At 38.8% G+C, this 19036-nt stretch overlaps 1 protein-coding gene across 1 annotated transcript; it reads left to right on the top strand.

Annotated features, from left to right (window-relative positions):
- The first annotated feature begins 6029 nt into the window (after positions 1-6029).
- On the top strand, positions 6030-17689 carry LOC128869685 (zinc finger protein 362-like). Its single transcript, XM_054112292.1, has 2 exons — positions 6030-6271; positions 17568-17689. The coding sequence occupies exons 1-2, from the start codon at positions 6043-6045 to the stop codon at positions 17582-17584; spliced, it is 246 nt and encodes an 81-aa protein (XP_053968267.1). The 5' UTR covers positions 6030-6042; the 3' UTR covers positions 17585-17689.
- Positions 17690-19036: the final 1347 nt, after the last annotated feature.

The following is a 19036-nucleotide window of genomic DNA, read 5'->3' as shown; positions in this document are numbered from 1 at the left end:
ACAATTTTTACGATTTGTAAATAGTTTTCGAGTATAATGACATGATTTGAATATATGAAACATAAATGTCGTAAACATACATTATACTATATGCTTCCTAGATTAGCTGTCTCGGCTGATTTGTCTATAATTTGATTTTCATTTTCATTTCCAAATCAAAATGTACGAAGCTGGTATATTTTTTTATGAGATTTCTAATGTGTGCTCTAAAATCGTTTAAAAATAAAAATGTTTTTCCTATTTTTGCATTTTCGGAAAATTTTTTCAAAACGGCAAAGAAAAAGGTCAAAATTTAAGAACAAAAGAATCTGGATTTTGCTTCATGCGGAAACTTTTGGAGCGCTTGGAAATAAAGGGTGGTTAAGTTTCAAGGGCCATTTTTAAAAAAAAATATTATCATTTCTCTTTATTATGATAATATTGATATGGTTCAATTACGTGTAGAAAAAGTATCGGCCAAATAGCCGCCGCGGCCTCGGCGGCACACCTCCATCCGATGGTCCAAATTTTCGATGACGCTGAGGCATAATTGAGGTTCTATGCCGTTAATGTGCCGAATTATCTCATCCTTTAGCTCTTGAATTGTTGCTGGCTTATCGACGTACACCTTTTCTTCAAATAACCCCATAGAAAGAAGTCCAGCGGTGTCAAATCACATGATCTTGGCGGCCAATTGACATCGCCGCGACGTGAGATTATTCGGCCGTCAAATTTTTCGCGGAAAAGAGCCATTGTTTTGTTAGCTGTGTGACAAGTGGCACCATCCTGTTGAAACCACATATCGTCCACATTCATATCTTCCATTTCAGGCCATGAAAAGTTCGTTATCATCTCACGATAGCGAACACTATTCACAGTAACTGCCTGACCGGCCTCTTTTGGAAAAAATACGGCCCAATGATGCCGCCGGACCATAAACCGCACCAAACAATCACTCTTTGTGGGTGCATTGGTTTTTCGGCAATCACTCTTGGATTATCATTCGCCAAAATGCGGCAATTCTGCTCATTGACGAATCCACTGAGGTGAAAATGTGCCTCATCGCTGAAGATGATTTTCTTCGAAAATTGCGCGATGTGTCAGAAAATCCCCACTGTCCGTGGGTGCGATTGTGCACAGTTGCCGCTTTCATAGCACGAACACCTTGTGTTTAAAAAAGTATATTATAAAGATTGGATAATGAACATTGCATGACCAACGTTTGATACGTATGCAAATAATCCAACATTTGAGATATCACCAGAGTCAATTGGAAACAGAAACTAGACAATCGTTATAAGCAAACCATTTAATGAAGCACTAGATCAATTAGATGTCAACACTGCTAAATTCGAACAGCATTCGTTTATTAAAAATATGCTGTCCAATTATTTTTAAAATGCAAAACAAAACCTGACTTGTATGAAATATGTAAGATGTAAGTATAACGTAAAACTCATCTTTTATTCATGTATTGTATTCGTGTACTATATATATTTTTTTATAACTTTATTCTTTGATATTCAAACCAAAAAACCAACAAAATATGTTTTAAAAAATAATATCGTACTTCCCAATAAATAATTTCATAAAATAATAGGACTATGAATAAGTTCGTGCGGTTTTTTTTCGAAATTTGAAACTTTATTGACGTAAAATGGTTACAAATTTAATATTCAAAATATTGTCCATCGCTTACTACTACTTTTTCCCATCTTTCTGGCAATTCACGGATTCCCTTTGTGAAAAATTCGGTCGGTTTTGCCGCAATCCACGAATCGATCCATTTTTTGACTTCATCGTAATTACGGAAGTGCTGGTCAGCCAGGCCATGTTGCATCGATCGGAAGAGATAGTAATCGGATGGCGCAAGGTCTGGACTATACGGCGGGTGGGGTAGGACATCCCATTTGAGCGTTTCTAAGTATGTTTTGACCACTTGTGCAACATGTGGCCGAGCATTGTCATGTTGCAAAATAACTTTGTCGTGTCTATCGGCGTATTGCGGCCGTTTTTCTCGCAGTGCTCGGCTCAAACGCATCAATTGTCGTCGGTAGACATCCCCCGTAATCGTTTCATTCGGTTTCAGTAGCTCATAATACACAACACCCAGCTGGTCCCACCAGATACACAGCATAACCTTCAGGCCATGAATATTCTGCGCCGACGTCGATGTTGAAGCATGGCCAGGGTATCCATACGTTGCCCGACGTTTTGGATTGTCGTAATGGACCCACTTTTCATCGCCAGTCACAATTCGATGCAAAAAACCCTTTCTTTTGTGCCGTTGAAGCAGTTGTTCGCATGCCATAAAACGGCGTTCAACGTCTCTTGGCTTCAATTCATACGGCACCCAATGGCCTACCTTTCGGATCATTCCCATGGCTTTTAAACGTTTGGAAATGGTTGATTGATCAACTCCCAAAGTTTTTGCAACCTCTTCTTGCGTTTGAGCCGGATCTTGATCGAGCAATTCCTCCAATTCGGTATCCATGAACTTTGGCGGCGCACCCTCGCGTTCTTCGTCTTCCAAGCCAAAATCACCACTTTTAAAGCGTGCAAACCACTTCTGGCACGTTCGCTCAGATAGAGCATGCTCACCATAAACTTCCACCAAGATACGATGACTTTCGGCTGCTTTTTTCTTCATATTAAAATAATGAAGAAGAATTCCCCGCAAAAACACATTATTTGGCACGAAATTCGACATTTTCAAGTGTGGTAAAAATATTGTTGTTTACGCTTCAAATAAAAAACTTATACTGACGTTTGTGCCTTACGACAGTAGCTCTCCAATGAATGTTTGGAAATGTGGATCGATGGAATAATAATCAAGTTACGCCATCTGTTGTAAAATCGCACGAACTTATAAATAGACCTATTAAAAAAACTCCTTTTTTCGCCAAAAGTGACTGTCAAAAAATTGTTCACGCTTCTTGTTTTCATTTTCATAAAAGCTTGTTTCATGAATAAATAAAAACATAGAAACCAATAAATCTTTGGGCAATTATGCACACTTTATTTTGTTTTATTTTTGTAGTTTCTTTTGGTAAAATACCTTGTGACAGTGTGAAAATGTTTAGCTACCATAGTGTATAGCTAAATTAACTAAACAAAAAATAATTGCTTCTATTAACATGCTTCTTATGCTATACGACCAATAATTGATTTTGCTTCTTAATTGCAATAATTTTATAGCGAACAAAACTCCTAATGTCACGACAAAATTAGAAAATTATCGCAGAAATTCGGAAAATACCAGAAATTCACGCTCAGGCAAAAATATCATAGAATAAAGCAATAAGAGTCATTGATAAATAGTTGCGCTTTTTTGCATTATTTACTTTTTAAAAATTTCAAATTATTATTAATTATACGGTACATCAAGATTCTACGCATTTGATGATATCAAAAATAAATGACTTATTGCACTTTCCATAACAAAATCCCAAAAGAATTTTCAATCTTGTAAGATAAACAGTAGTTGTGGGCATGAGCGTGCACATGAACAGGCCTTTAGCAGAGTATGCATGCGCTTACTAGACCTTAAGACTTAGTTGCTAAGTTTTCACTGTAACTAGATCTTAAGACTCGTTACTTGTCATAGACTCGTTGATCATAGCGTTTGTTACAAGTGACCTCCGTTTTGCAAAATAAAGATATTCGATAACGAAAAGCATGCAAATACTCATAGGCAAAATATGGTCGGATGAAAGCATGCCCAGCGACTGGCTTCTCAGCTTTCTCTGACCAATCCACAAGAAAGGGGGCCCTACAAACTGCGCCAACTACAGTGGGATAAGCCTCCTCAGTATCACACACCAGGTCCTATCAAGCGTACTTTGTGGAAGGCTGAAACCCCTCGTCAACAAACTGATGGGGCTTTATCAGTGTGATTTCAGGCCTGGTAAATCTACCATCGACCAGATTTTCACATTACGCCAAATCCAAATCGATGAGACCACGAGCTGTATGCCGACGTCGACGTTGCAAAGCGCATTAGAATTCAGCGACTGCGCTGGCTAGGTCACGTTGAGCGAATGGACAATAACGCTCCAGCAAAGAAGGTGCTCTGTTCAAAATGCCCTGGTGAAACTCGCAAAATAGAACGTCCTCATCTACGTTGGAAAGACCAAGTCGACAACGACCTGACCGCCCTTGGTGTTTCTAACTGGCGTCAACGCGCGCAATGCAGAGGCGATTGGCGCAACATTTTGGTAGCGGCCAAGACCGACTATCGGTTGTAGTTGCCAGCTAAGTAAGTAAGTTTTAAAGGTCGTTTAATTTTTTTATTACAAAAAATAGGATTATCATGAGAAAACGTGAACAAAATAATTACATGACATTTCTAACATCATTTAGACATAATCATCAAGGACATTATTTAAACAAATTTTGCAGGGTAGTTCAAAAACAGCAACTATAAATATAGTCCATACATCTGGTAGTTTGACCTGGAAAGTTTTGCGGAAGTTTTGAAACTGGATAATTTTTATTCCATTTTCTAATAATGGATTATCACAAATAAAACAATTTCTTTCATCAGAAGCCATTACTCTAAAAACACAAACTACACTGTAAAACGATAGACGTATACTGATGACTCAGTCTAAACTAGATACTTCTCTTCAGTTCTACCGACAGAAACTACGAAAAAACGTGGTGCTTTAGGTGAATATTACTTTGTGGCGCTCGTACGCGAAAAACTATAGATTCTATAAAATCGTAGTAACATAAAATGTAGGAAATTATATCTTGTTTAATTTTGTTTACATATGTTTTTCTCATAAAATGCGTCGGAATGGAGATATTGTAAAAAAACTGTCTTTAGGCGCCATTTTTTCACTATGGCGGCGCTAGCGTCGTAGATACGAGGTGGCAAAGTTGAAATTCGAAAAGAGCATGCCAAAATCTATAAAAATTACCTAGTTTGCAAACTCCCGAAAAACTTTCCAGGTAACTCCCTTTTTTTTACCAAATGACTGGACTAATACGTATAGAAAAAAAATTAGATATATAGGCCGAAAAAATTATTTTGTGATTTTGTTATGGGTAGTAAAAGCTGTCATTTACATATGATTTCATCAAATACTGAGATACAAAAACATCCATTTTGGGTCACAGTATTACCGAATAACGTGAGCATATATAGGTACAGTATATGAAAAACAAGTTAGTAAATGCAAACAAAACAGCTTACAATAATAAAAAACTCCCGTTTTGTTGGTGGCTTATTTCATATTAGATTTTTTATATTTTTAAATGGAATTGCCTAATTGTAGTCTATTCAATTCCTTATGGTAAATCCTAAGTGTCGTGTTTCGAACTTGTGACACAAATGTTTGGTCACACCTACCATAGGATTTAAAATCTTATAAAAGATGAAATCGAATTTCTTCCCTATTTTTAATACAACAGACTTCGAAGTAAATGCAGTGTCGGTTGCATCGATGAGTCCGGTGGTATTCAGTTCCTTTAGGAATGATCTTACGCGATAGTAAATCCAAATTTTTTTACAAACATGATTGTTCCTATAAGATAGCGTGTTTTAATGGTGACTCAATTCCATATATAAATCAACGCATAGTAGATACTTGGCAACCGAGATAATGAGCCATCTTAAGCTGAAGTTTATAACTTCGGTCTTCAACAGTACGATATAATTATTTTAGTTTTGGCATCTTCAAACACAAATCCAAACTAACTTAGTCGTGTTATCGCTATAACCAATAAATAAAAAATCATAAACAAGAAGCATTGGAGGTTGATAATTTGTGTTGACAAAAATTAACACAAGTATAATACATATATGTAATTTACGTTTTCTTTTTTTTCGGTTTACTGCAGATTTTTCACAACATTCATAATAATTACACACACATGTTTACCAATGCAATAATCCTTAAACCAAAGAGTAACCTTGGAATGTTTTAATGAATTAACTTGAGTTTGCATTTGTGTTTTGGTTTTATTTTTGAATATTTTTCATGTTCCCACAACTATATGCCATCATCGTCGTCACCGTGCACTTGTGGGCTTCAGCTTTTCATGCACAAAAGCGCTATGCAACAGATACAGCAAATACCACGAGTCGGAATCGGTGCTCCTGGTAGTATGGGCACCGAAAGTAAACCGCATCAATGCCAACAATGTATGAAGAGCTTCTCCAGCAATCATCAATTGGTGCAGCATATCCGTGTTCATACGGGCGAAAAACCGTACAAATGCTCATATTGTGATCGTAGATTTAAGCAGCTTTCTCACGTTCAACAACACACTCGATTACACACTGGTGAGTACGCACAGTTCAATCAAATACAAATACCTTTTTTTCAATTTGTTTACATTCAACTTTAATATTGATACAATTAAGACACATTTTACTTTTTTAATCTTATTTGTATTACAAGAAACATTCAAGTAATTGCTCCTTTAATAGTCAAAAAAAGTAAATTTTTTATAATTGTGCACTTTACCCCGCTTAGAAAAATTAAGGGGTACACAGTTCCAATAAGGCAGTGTCAGATATTTTGGACTGCTCTTATTACTTCACTTGTATAAAAGTGATCAAAAAATTGCATTACCACTAAACATTTAGTGTCATTAAATTTATTAAATTAATTATTACTTCAAAAATATTTAAAAGCAGTCTCTAAAACCTGATTCCACAGAAGCGATTAATTAATTATCATTATTCACTAAATGTTTAGTGATAGGGCAATGTTTTCCATTATGTCTAAAGGCTCAAAAATTGCATTATCATTTGTTGAGTAATAGTCTAATTTTTTTTTTCAATAGTACTAAATTTTTAGTGACCTCTTAGCAGTTTAAGCGGAAAGTACGGTATTTAGTCGGTCGGTTAGTAATGTACATTGAAGATAAACAACTGCTTGCTTCAGTTTATTCGCTGCTGCAGTTATTCTCAATGTACAGAGCTATATATAAGAGTCAGTTAAATAACTCCGAAAGCTAGATTTGCTCCGACTAGTGCCACCCTCAGAGAAATTCGCCTATCGCAAAGGGTTAATTAATTAAGTTTGTCTTATTTAAAAGGAAAAATTGATTTCAGAATGGTTGGCAGTAGGCGCAACACACGCCTTTGCTATTTTGATTATTATTATTTCAGGAAAAAGTATCCTAAAACATGAATATTTAATAAACAAATTAAAATACCATATTGCATATTTTGTTAGTTTATGAAGCATAGTTTTGAATTTTAGGGCATATTGCATACGCACATTTTCAACTTTTTAGGGCATATTGATTTGTTTTATCGAATTAAAACGTTAAATCAAACACTGTGACACGTAATATGGGTTAAATTAAAATAAAAAAATACTTAAATTTGCATTTAGAGTAAAACATTTTCAATACGCTCGTTTACTTCAATATGTATAGCATGTTAGTGTCGCATTCAAAAAATAAGTCATGATTTGCTTATCGTATATATGTAGAGTAAAAAACGTGCGATTTGCAAGTTGTGAAATTTAAAAAAGCAATTGGATACACCCATTGAAAATCGTTTAAAAATTGAAATTAAGTATCAGAGCGCTGTCACTAAACAGAAATCTTATATAAACAAGTAATGAAAGCTGAATTTGCTCTGGATCGAACTTTATGTAAGTAGATATAGGGTTTTTCAGTAAGAGCGCTTCAACTTTTGAACTTTTTTGAATAAAACACAAACGGTTTGACTTTTTTAACTAATTTTTTTTTTATTATCGAGTTTGAACATATACATTTAAGTATGAAATTCGATTTCTTTTCATGACCACCGCGTGCACGTTTTACGAAGTCCAATCGTTGAACCCAATTTTCGACCACTCTTTTGCATAAAACGGCCGAAATTCCAGCAATTTCGCGTTCAATATTGGCTCTGAGCTCACAAATCGTCGCCGGCTTGTTACTGTAGACCAATGACTTCACATAACCCCAAAATGGGACGGCTTGTTAAATGGACCGTAAAATGGCCGTAATGCTCTTAAAGTAGCAGCAACAGAACGATTATTTTCATAAAAAATTTGCACGATTTGCAATTGTTGCTCAAGTGTGTAGCGTTCCGTGATGAAATGTATACTAATGAAGTTTACAAATGACAAGCGAAAAATAAAAAATATTGCGTCGTAGGGAGGGCCTATCGGAAAAAAGTTGAAGCGCACCTATTGAACAACCCTATATATGTACCAGTGCATATATGTACGAGCTTTATTAACCTTTTGACGCTCGTGTTTTTTTTTCACAAAAAATTTAACCAAAAATATCAACTGTTTTTTATTTTGTATATGAAAAGTTTTAGAAACGTTTTAAAAACACCTACTTTTGTAAGTGAAATGTTATAAAGTTTTATACAAATAACAAGTAGGTAATGGCAAGCACGATTGATCATGTGTCTTATGTAATACATATGTATTTGTCGAAACATGGTAATGAAACGAAATAATGATATCACCTTTAATCTAGTACGAACAAAACGTGAACGCTTGCCACCAAGTAGCGGTGAATAATTCCGAAATAGATTTTGATTCACACAAATTCATATTTATTTTTTAACAAAAATGAATTTTTTTTGCTTTACAAGTGCATAAATACATGGATGTGATTATTCCTTTTTTGCACTGATTTTTGGTAAAATATTTTAAGCTATTTCATCGGCCGCCGTAGATGAATGGGTTGGTGCGTGATTACCATTCAGAATTCACAGAGAGAACTTTGGTTCGAATCTCGGTGAAACACCAAAATTGAGAAAAACATTTTTCTAATAGCGGTCGCCCCTCGGCAGGCAATGGCAAACCTCCGAGAGTATTTCTGCCATGAAAAAGCTCCTCATAAAAATATCCAAAAAGGGTGTACGCGCCAATTATATTTATTATATATATTATATATATATTTCATATATGTTTCATCTCACAAGATTTTTTAAATTGATGAAAATACCTCTAGTTTACTATATATATTATTTACACGATATTTCCCCCTGTTTTCAAAAGAATGTATTTGTGGAAAAAAGGGTGTATTTTTTCTCTACGCTCAACATTTGTACCAAATTTGAGGATACAACGTGTTTTTTTTTCTTTTTTGAAAAGTAACGTTATATGGGAGATGAGCGGGGTTGGCGAGCAATTTCGGCCATTTTGAACACAAACTTCCCATGCACCAAAATAAGTGTCTTTGTTTCGCAAAAATATTTATACTTTTGCTCGAGCTGAACATCGGACGGGCGGGCGAGAATTTAGTCTTAACGTGTTAAAAGTTTACGTGGCTCTTTTCAAATCTCACTGATATATAATTTGAGTCTAAATGAGCGGTGGAGCAATCTGTGTAGACTGTATCTCTTTTCAAGCACGACTCTTGATGGCATGGAGTCAAGGGGCATGAAGAGAATCGTTGGATCGTCGAGCATGCCTTCTCTGTGTTCCAATGCCGGACAGGGGCCGTACCAGTTCCCATTGTGTTTCAGTCTGCAGATGGCCTTCAAGGCCTCTCCTTGGATGAAAGCATCAAGTGGTGGTAAACCAATTAGAGCATCTAATGCCGGGCCTGAAGTAGTCGGAAAAGCTCCGGTGCAACAAATGGCCACAGTTCGTTGTAGTCTCGATAAGGTCCTCCTGACTCCCACTAGAGGGAGTCCACTCATCCAGACCACTGACGCATAGGTGATAATGGGTCTTGTCATACCCGTGTAGATCCATTGGACCTTGCTAGAAGAGAGACCCCACGTTTTCCCAAAGACACCTTTGCACTGCCAGAAAGCTGTCAGTGCTTTGGATGCCTTTGTTTCAACGTGTGATTTCCATAGGAGCTTACTATCGAGGATTACTCCAAGATATTTAATTTCCTTGGATAGCTGGATTGTGACTCCTTTTAGCTTTGGCAGAACGAGTCCATCAAGCTGGCACCTTCTGGTAAAGAGGACAATACCAGTCTTGGCGGGATTTGCGCATAGCCCATTCGCACAGCACCAAGTGTCAATCCGATCCAGAGTTTTCTGCACTTTCCTGCAGATGTTCATAAGCGAAGGGTCTGTTACCAAACAAGCTACATCGTCCGCATATGCTTGTGCGTAGACTCCCGAATCGTTTCAGGTGGTGAGCAGACGATCGATTACCATGCACCAGATGGAGATAGCACACCGCCTTGGGGGCAGCCTCTATTAACCCCAGATGACACCAGCAGATCTTCCTCTGCTCGCACCGAAACGATTCTTTGGGCCAGCATCGAACGAATCCAATTTACTAGCACCCGGTCTACGCTGTGCCTACTAGCAGAGTTACACATACTAACAAAAGTGGCATTATCAAACGCCCCCTCTATGTCTAAAAAGATGGCCATAGCGTAGTCCCTCCTATCGATGGCCAGCTCTACCCTAACAACAAGGTTTTGCAGTGCCGACTCGCAGGATTTTCCACATAGGCATGCTGAAATGGAGACAGAGGGTGAGCCTTCAGCGACTTCTGACTTATGCGCAATTCCACCAGTCGTTCGAGACTTTTCAGCATGAAGGAGGTCATGCTGATGGGTCTAAAGCTTTTGGGGCTGGTGTAGTCGTCTTTTCCAACCTTTGGGATGAAAGCGACCCTCACCATCCTCCAAGAGCGTGGTATGTAAGCCAGTGCCAGGCATGCCGAGAAGATTTTCTTCAGGGCTGCTGTGACGGACTCTGCACCTTCCTTCAGCATGGCAGGATATATTCTATCTGGTTCGGGCGACTTGTAGCCGCCAAAAGATTTGATGGCAAATCGAATGGCGGCCTCATTCACCACAGATCTGGCAACGAACCAATCATGCCGAGAAGGTGTAACAGTTCTGACAACTGCCTCTATCAATAAGAGCTGTTGCCGGCTGACGCTTATCTGATTACCAGGAAAGTGAGATTCCATCAGCAAGCAGAGTGTCTCACTTTTCCGCTCCGTGAAGGAGCCATCAGATTTCCTAAGTGACCCCAGCTTTGTAGTTGGGTCCCTTTTCAGGATCCTAACCAATTTCGCCGTGTCACTCAGAGATTCAATACCGCTGCAGAATTCCCTATATGACGCTCTTTTCGATTCCCGAATAAGCCTCTTGTAGTTCTTCTGAACATCACGGTATCGCTCCCAGTCCTCTGCAAGATTAGTCTTGAGGGCCCGTTTAGAAGTTTTCTCGACTCACGCCCTAACATCTGGAGCTGTCGATTCCACCAAGGAACGGGAGTCCGGTTAGGGAGAGGTCGAATTGGACAGGCTGACTCAAAACATTCGGTTAGGGTAGCGTTGAGTTTCTCAGCAGCCGCCTCAAAGGCCTGTTCTTTTCGAAGTCTTGGTGGCGTAACGTCAAGGTCCCGCAACGCCTCCCTAAACTTCTGCCAATCTGTTTTTCTTGGGTTTCTAGAGGGCAATGGCATTTGTGCCTCCTCGCCACTCTGAAACTCAATGTACCTGTGGTCCGAGCACGAATTTTCGCAAGGACTCTCCAGTTCTTGATTGACCACCCAAGTTTTGAGTTTGATAGGGTTAGATCAATCACCTCCTGCCTTCTAGCTGTTATAAACGTTGGGTGTGAGCCCTTGTTATGTATGTCTAGGCAGGAGGACGCGATAAATTCGAATAGTCGAGAGCCCCGTCCATTGCACTTGCTGCTGCCCCAGATTGTATGCTGGGCATTAGCATCGCAACATAGGATGAGGCCTAGACTGCGCCGCTCACAGAACCTCACGAGACTAGTGGCCTTCCCGGGCCACCAGCCCTTCCAGAGCATCGTAAGGAAAATAAGCAGATGCAATCACTAACTTCGACCATCCGCGTCTACCTCTGTAACCCACCTCAGCCGCTACCAGGTCTTGGCAACAGAATTCCTCAAGACCCATCACAGTGAGGTGGGATGATACTATAAGACCGGTCCTAGGTGTCCTCGAACTCCTGTCATATAATAACGTGGCCCCTTTCAGCGCACTTAAGCCACAGAGACGGCCCCTAAAGACCCAGGGCTCTTGCACTGCTGTTATGTGGGGCAATGTGTGCAGCTGGGTAAGCCTTCTACTTAGTAATGCAGTAGCGGCTTTGGAATGCTGCAAGTTAATCTGCGTCACCGTCAAGGGACGGTAGCTACAGGAACCGTCCGAGCCAATCATTTGGGAAAGACATGGAAGCTGACCGTCCCAAAGAAGAGACTCAGACGGTTCCCGTACCGGGAGCCCATGACATCAACACTGGCCTCATCCACTCGCACCACAAGAGCAGCCCCTTCCTTTCCTTCCCGGTTTTTGCTCTTGGTGCATGAGAGGACTCGCCAAAGCCTCGTGTTGATGCCCGTATTCTGAGCACGTAGACAGGATAGGAAATGCGCAGTAGACAGGTCTGGATGCGGAATTCGGTAGATGGCCTTCCTGAGGGGTACACTCTCCTCGCTGTAGACTGCGAAGCGAGTGGTCCCCATGGGGGGCACGTTATTGACCGCGGTCCTGATCCACTCGAAGTTTGCCAGAGACGCGCACGTCACCTTTATGGTGCCGTCCTTTGTCTCATAGCCCTTCGCGTTGGCTTCAGGACCGGAGGCAATAACCTGACGCATCAGTTGACTTTAGCAGTATTTGATTTCTGCATCCGTCAGCTGATGGTCAGGCCCCAGTTTTCCAATCACAGCCACAGGTCGTGGGCCAGCAGCCTTCTCGCTATGGGATGGCTTGGCCGCACCCTTGGATGTGCTTGGGCGAAAGTCCAGCTCCCGGTCCTCCACTGACGAAGATTTCGCCGGGCAGACAGCTGTGCTGGATATTTTGTCGCCGATAGGGACGTGGCTCAGCAGAACTTTTTCCCGCCACATTGACTGGCGCCAAGACCGCGCTCGTACCTTGGGGGGTACCGAGGATTCGGTAGCTTCCGTGGGTGTCACTTCCGCTGATCAAGGTCTTTTGGAAGACACAGACGCAGAAGAGCCGGCAGAGCCACATGAGGATTTCTCCCGCATGAGCCTTGCCCGCCGCTTTCTTCTCTCCCTCCTAGCCACGCTCTTCGATTTCGCGGCTTCTTTGAGAGGTCGTGCAGCCGCCGAAGAGACCTCACAACTCAGGCCCTCCGAAACAGGGAAACGTGGACAAAGAGTAATATGTGTTCTTGAAGGTGGTAAGAGAAAATCTTTAGCACTCTAAGACAGCGTCTGCCAATTCTCTACTACACATTGAACAAGGTGGAGCTGGCATAGTCCTGCTGGAGTAGCCGTGACTAAGCAGTTCGGGTTTTCATTGAAAGGCCATAAGCTGAAAGCGCACAGCTTGAGAGGTAAATCAAGGCTCTATTTGCTCAAAAGGAAAGATCTGAACGCACTTATTTGGTTGGTACTGAATGCTCACTGTTTTTGGGATCAAAGTTATACTCAGTTCTCTTTAACCAAAACCCGGCCAAAAAGAGCCTACTGCAGGAAGATAAGGAGAACGGACTGGAATATATATTGCAGATCCTATTCCCGGAAACACCGGGCGTAAATTTAGATCTCTCGGGAGGATCAATCGGCGAACAGGTTTTCACCTTGTGATATGGCTAGCAGGTGAGTAGGGACACTACGCAAGGCGATGCTTTCTCACAGTTCTCTGGGTTAAACTTGTCAATGACTTGCTAGATGATCTGGTGAATAGGGGCTGCAGAGTGATGACATGACACTTACTGTCAGATATTATGCAAAGTTATCTACTGGACATTATGTGCATGGTATGCATGGAGTGAGACTTGACATTACTTCCAATCCAGATTGGATTTAGACGTCTTGGCTCTCACTATTTTAGAATGCGTGCCGATATAGCAAATGAACTCCGTCAGTAGCTAACACCACACTGTGCACAACCGCAATCCAATTATCGCTCCGGTTTCCTGTTCACAAAAAGGGAAAGAAACTCGAATTTGGAAAACCTAAGCAACAGTGGTAGCGCCCACCACAGAATATTCACTAAAAGCTCCTTTCCGTATTGTTGACCTCCGCACACTGTGACTTTTTATCGTTTTAGGATGCCAAAATTAAAAAAAAAAAATTTCTGCGAAAATGATTTTCTTTCGGTATGTTGTGTAAAAATGACCAAATTTTACGACAATGTACTCAAAATTTATCAAAACAATAGTTTTAAGAAAGATAACCCTTTACACACGCAAGCCGGTGCGTCAATTGAATAATTTTTATTTATTATCCGAACATCGCTGTGAAGTTTGTCAAAAGATATAATACGAATAAGTATGTATTTCATAAAATTGAGTATTTGCTGATTAAATTTCTACAATTTTGTACTTCAGGGGTAAGTAAGAGGATTATAAAGTTTTTACTATCGATACAAATCCGCTCAGTAAAATATCCCTAAAACAGCCATAGCTTAATATTATTTTTGATATTTTACTGAGAAAAACTTATATTGGTCCGTCGAGTTCCGTCCATTCTTTAACAGCGAAACGACCTTTAGGATTCTGTGTTTCAGATGGTGGAATAAAATTTTGCTACAATTTGCTACCACAGCTTTAAAAGAAGTTTTCATGGCGATTCCTCGGTAAGAACTTTTTGAAATTTGGCTGACGAGCTCAAAAGAAACGCGTCGTGATGCGGTGTTAGGGAAAATTTTTGCGGTGATCGGAAGAGACGTGGATACTAAAAAGCTAGGAGAGCGTATAAAAAAACTATGTTACCAATTTTCTTCAAAGTGGGAGGGGTCTTGCCGAGTTAAGGCCCGTGTTCTAGCCCGTAATTATAGTTGGTTTTCCAAGAGTGAAGACTTTGGAAAATACCGTCTTGATGTTGATCCATCAACTTCATCCTTTATTAGATCCAATGTAGGTAGACCACATGTGGCGTTTTCCGATTCTTCTCTTCGCACAAAGAAAAGAAAAGCAAAGTGTCTTTTAGCAGTATCAAATAGCGAACAAGTGTTAATGGCGGCAGAAATGGGACTTAGATCAAACGGTAAGAGAAATTCCGCAATATTATTTAAAGAGCTGTGTTTGTCTTCACCGTCAAGAGGTACTGTGTTGAAAAAATCTCAACTTTCGAAAGAGCGTAACAAAAGTTTATCGCCAGACCAAGCACTTGCGCTGATAATAGATGCATATGATTCAACACATGACTATAATATGCATAGACAGCATACAGCAGAAATAAATCCCAAATTATATCCGTCGTATAACTGCATAAAAAAGTCCCAAGCTTTATGTTACCCAGAAAAAATCACAGTAACCGAAACGTATGCCGAAATTGAGTTGCAAGCGCTTATTGATCATAGTATAAAAAGGTTGTGTAACGCACAAAAAGAAGTACTGCTGTCGATTCCCAGTACTCAAGAAGTTTTCGTGACTTTCAAATGGGGTTCCGATGGCTCGGAACAAAAACGGTATAAGCAAAAGTTCAGCAAAGAAAATCAATCTGATAGCAGCATGTTTTTGTTTCACTCGTACTTCTCCAAATGTATACTCTAGTTAATGAACGTAGAGTTGTTATATGGAGGAACCCTGTTCCATCATCAACCAGATATTGCCGTCCCATTAAATTTTTGTTTGAAAAAGAAACGCGAGATGCTATTGTGAGAGAAGTAAAGATTGTGGAAGACCAAATTTCTAATCTTCTTCCTACAATAATTAAGATGGAAAATTTAAACTTTAAAGTTACTAGTACACTAATTTTGTATATGATTGACGGTAAAGTATGTAATGCACTTTCAGCATATACCTTATCTCAAGCGTGTTATATATGTGGTGCTTCAGCAAAGGATATGAATAATTTTAGCGCTTTGTCGGGACGGAAAGTTGACGCAAACATGCTAAGATTCGGCTTCTCACCACTTCACTCATGGATACGGTGCATGGAGTGTATGTTGCACATTGCATATCGATTGGAACTAAGGACATGGTGTGTAAGCGGCGCCGAAAATAAGGAAAAACTGAAACAGAAGAAGGAAAGCATTCAAAGCAGATTTAGAAACGAAACTGGGCTTTTAATTGATATGCCAAAAGAGAAATCTGGCAATACAAATGACGGAAACACATCACGACGTTTTTTTAGTAATGCAGAAGTTACTGTTATGTTAACTTATGTCTCTTAAAAAGGCTTTTCACCATATTGTCTTGCTTAGGGTGTGAATTCAGATAAATGCTGAGGCCTTTGAGGTATACGTGAGAGACACACGCGATCTTTATTTGAGGGAATATGAGTGGTACAATATGGCAGTCAGTCTGCATAAAATACTGTTCCATTCAAGACATATAATATCGTCATGCATGGTTCCTATTGGTCAGCTTTCCGAAGAAGCGCAAGAATCGAGAAATAAAGATGTCAGAAATTATCGCGAATGGTATACAATGAAAAGTTCACGAACTCAAACCAATGAGGATTTATTGCACAGGCTTCTATCCGATCCCTACATTTGCAGCTTGCGTAAGCCATCGCAAACCAAGCGCGGGACTTTGCCTCAAGATGATGCAATTACATCTGGCTCAGGAAGAAGTATTATGAATAATTTATTTCGAATAAGTGTTTATGTTTTGTTATGTTTAATCTTTAGAAACTGTTTACTGGCTTACTATTAATAAAATAAAGATTAGTGACATATTTATCATTGAAACAATTTGTGATTATCTCCTTCATTGAGCAGTATAATGTAGTATAAAAAGGTACCCAGGGGCTGAATGAAATCTTTTAAATATTAGTCATAAGCCTCTAAGCTAAAGTTAAGAAATCTAAACAATTTGTATTTAAATTGGCACTGGAAAATGCTTTTAAAGTAGAAAATATGATTATGTGAAATTTTACCTTATATGTGGGCAAGGAGAAAAAGTGGGCGTATCATGCCCATTTTTATTCTCCAATCAGATTTAGGTATCTGCAAACACATTGCAAAATTTGAAATGAATTGCTCCATTGGTTTGTCTGTTATTAATTTTGGCATCCTAAAAGTGAAAAAGTCACACTGTGCTCCGGCGCTCTAAAAAATAATACTCATCGGGTAAACTTCGGCTACACCATCCGGGGTGTTTTTTTCTCTTAAAAAATAACTCAGCTCTTCAACTTTGGCTACGCTAATACATTTAACATTTAACACAATTCTGATAATTTCAAATAATATAAAATTAATATTCTGAGTACTTGAATCCTCTATGCTAATTACTTTTCCGCCATAATTCTGTTTTTTTTTTAAGTACAGTAAAGAATTATTTGTATATGCATTTTCAATGAAAATTTATTTTATTTTATTTATTTATTTATTTATTACAAACTCAAAAAAAATTTAAAATAATTGGCAATTCAACAATAATAAAACGATGTCAAAACATATTCAAATGTGTTCCTGATACTGCCTTTATTGTTATGTGGAAGTTAAAATATTGAAGTTAAAATAAGTCAAAGCACTTACACATATTTTGCATTGCATATATACTCGTAAAGGCTGATACCAGGTGTCAATGTTTGAATATCGATTTGTACATATCTCTTACAATAAAAATATCTGATGTGCGATACAAGAAAATGAAGTTATTCAAATAATATTGACTTTATACCCTATGATAATTTAAAAGAACCGCGCACACGGGAAATGGTCTATATTTTTTTCTTATGTTGGTAGGACTTTAATACACACATCTGTCACTTTTTAGCGACATCGGATCATTAGTGTATGCCTGGCCGGCCAGAAATGTGGGCAAACAATTCTTGGATTTTGCATGATGATAACGCTCCATCGCATCGAGCCCAAATTGTGCTGGATTATTTGATCAAACACCAAGTAAGTACCATCGTGAAAGCACCGTATTCACCTGATATGGCCCCGTACGACTTCTTTTTGTTTCCCTAGTTGAAGTTACCACTTCGTGGAAGGAGATTTCAGTCGATAGAGGAGATCAAAGAGAATTCAACGAAGGAGCTGAAGGTCATTCTTTCGTCGGCCTACCAGGAGTGCTTGGAGGACTGGGTTAAACCTTGGCACATGTGTGTTGCTTCAGACGAGTCATATTTTGAAGGAGATAAAATAAATTTGCCTGAAATTTAACTCTGTCTGGTTTTATTTAAACATTTCCGGTACTATCTGGGCATAGGGTATAACCTTCTGCAGTGAAAATACTAAAGAAATGAAGAAGAATTCTTTTCATTATTCGTTGTTGTAAGAATTTTTGAAACACATCATTTCGCAAAGCAGAATTTTAACAATATTGAACTATGCAGTACAGAATTTTATAATACAAAATTTCACAATAAAATATTTTACCGCCTCGCAAGCATTCCTACAGAGGCTGATTCCTTGTTCAAAAACCGACCTTTGTATCTTCCAATATGGATATAATTTTTGTTTCGGAAAATTATAGAAAAGTGTAAACCCTCGGGAACACATAAGGAAGCAATAAACGAATGAGATGATACGTTGTCAATTATAACAACACAGCGCCTGTTATTTAAATACGACAGAACCCACTTCAGAAATACAGAGTAAAAGCCTAAATTCACAAGTTTCGCAATCCACATTCGATGAAACGAGGCAAAATAGTTCTCAGTAAAAACAACCCAATTAGTTAGTGTGGATTTATTCGGAATAAACCCATGTTAATGAGGACAGCACAGTATATTTTATCCTTAACTTAACACTATAGCAACTAAGAGATAGTAGTGAGTTTGGAAATTGGCTTATAATTCGCAAATTCATTTCTATTGCCACTTTTAAAAATCGGAGTAGCAAAGGTTAGTTTACAGTCAACAAGAAAAACTCCTGCAGACAATCGCATGTTATGAATGCGCATTAGAAGGTCAGTTAACCGTTTGAGTGCTAAGCGATTTTCTTTAATACATACGAAAATTGCGAAGCAAAATTTGGTCTAAGAAAACTGAAATATGATGGCTTTACAAATATAAGCATAGAGAACACAAAAAATTACATATTTCAATAATTTTATTTTTATTTTGTAGACTAAACTATTAGTTATGATTATAAGAAAAACTTATTTACATTTTTTTAATATCATCTTTTTTTTTTTTTACAACAAGTTCCGGCATTATTATTCAAATTTTGGCACATTTGTGGTTCCCCACACATGTACCATGCACACCTTTTTTGCAAATGTTGCATATTAGCCGG

The sequence above is a fragment of the Anastrepha ludens genome, chromosome X (assembly GCF_028408465.1).
Source record: "Anastrepha ludens isolate Willacy chromosome X, idAnaLude1.1, whole genome shotgun sequence".
Lineage (NCBI taxonomy): Eukaryota > Metazoa > Arthropoda > Insecta > Diptera > Tephritidae > Anastrepha > Anastrepha ludens.
Note: the sequence above shows the minus strand (reverse complement) of the source record. Positions and strands in the feature narration are given on the sequence as shown.

Coding starts and splice junctions, on each gene's coding strand:
- LOC128869685 (XM_054112292.1), top strand. CDS start 6,043: ATGCAACAGATACAGCAAATACCACGAGTCGGAATCGGTGCTCCTGGT.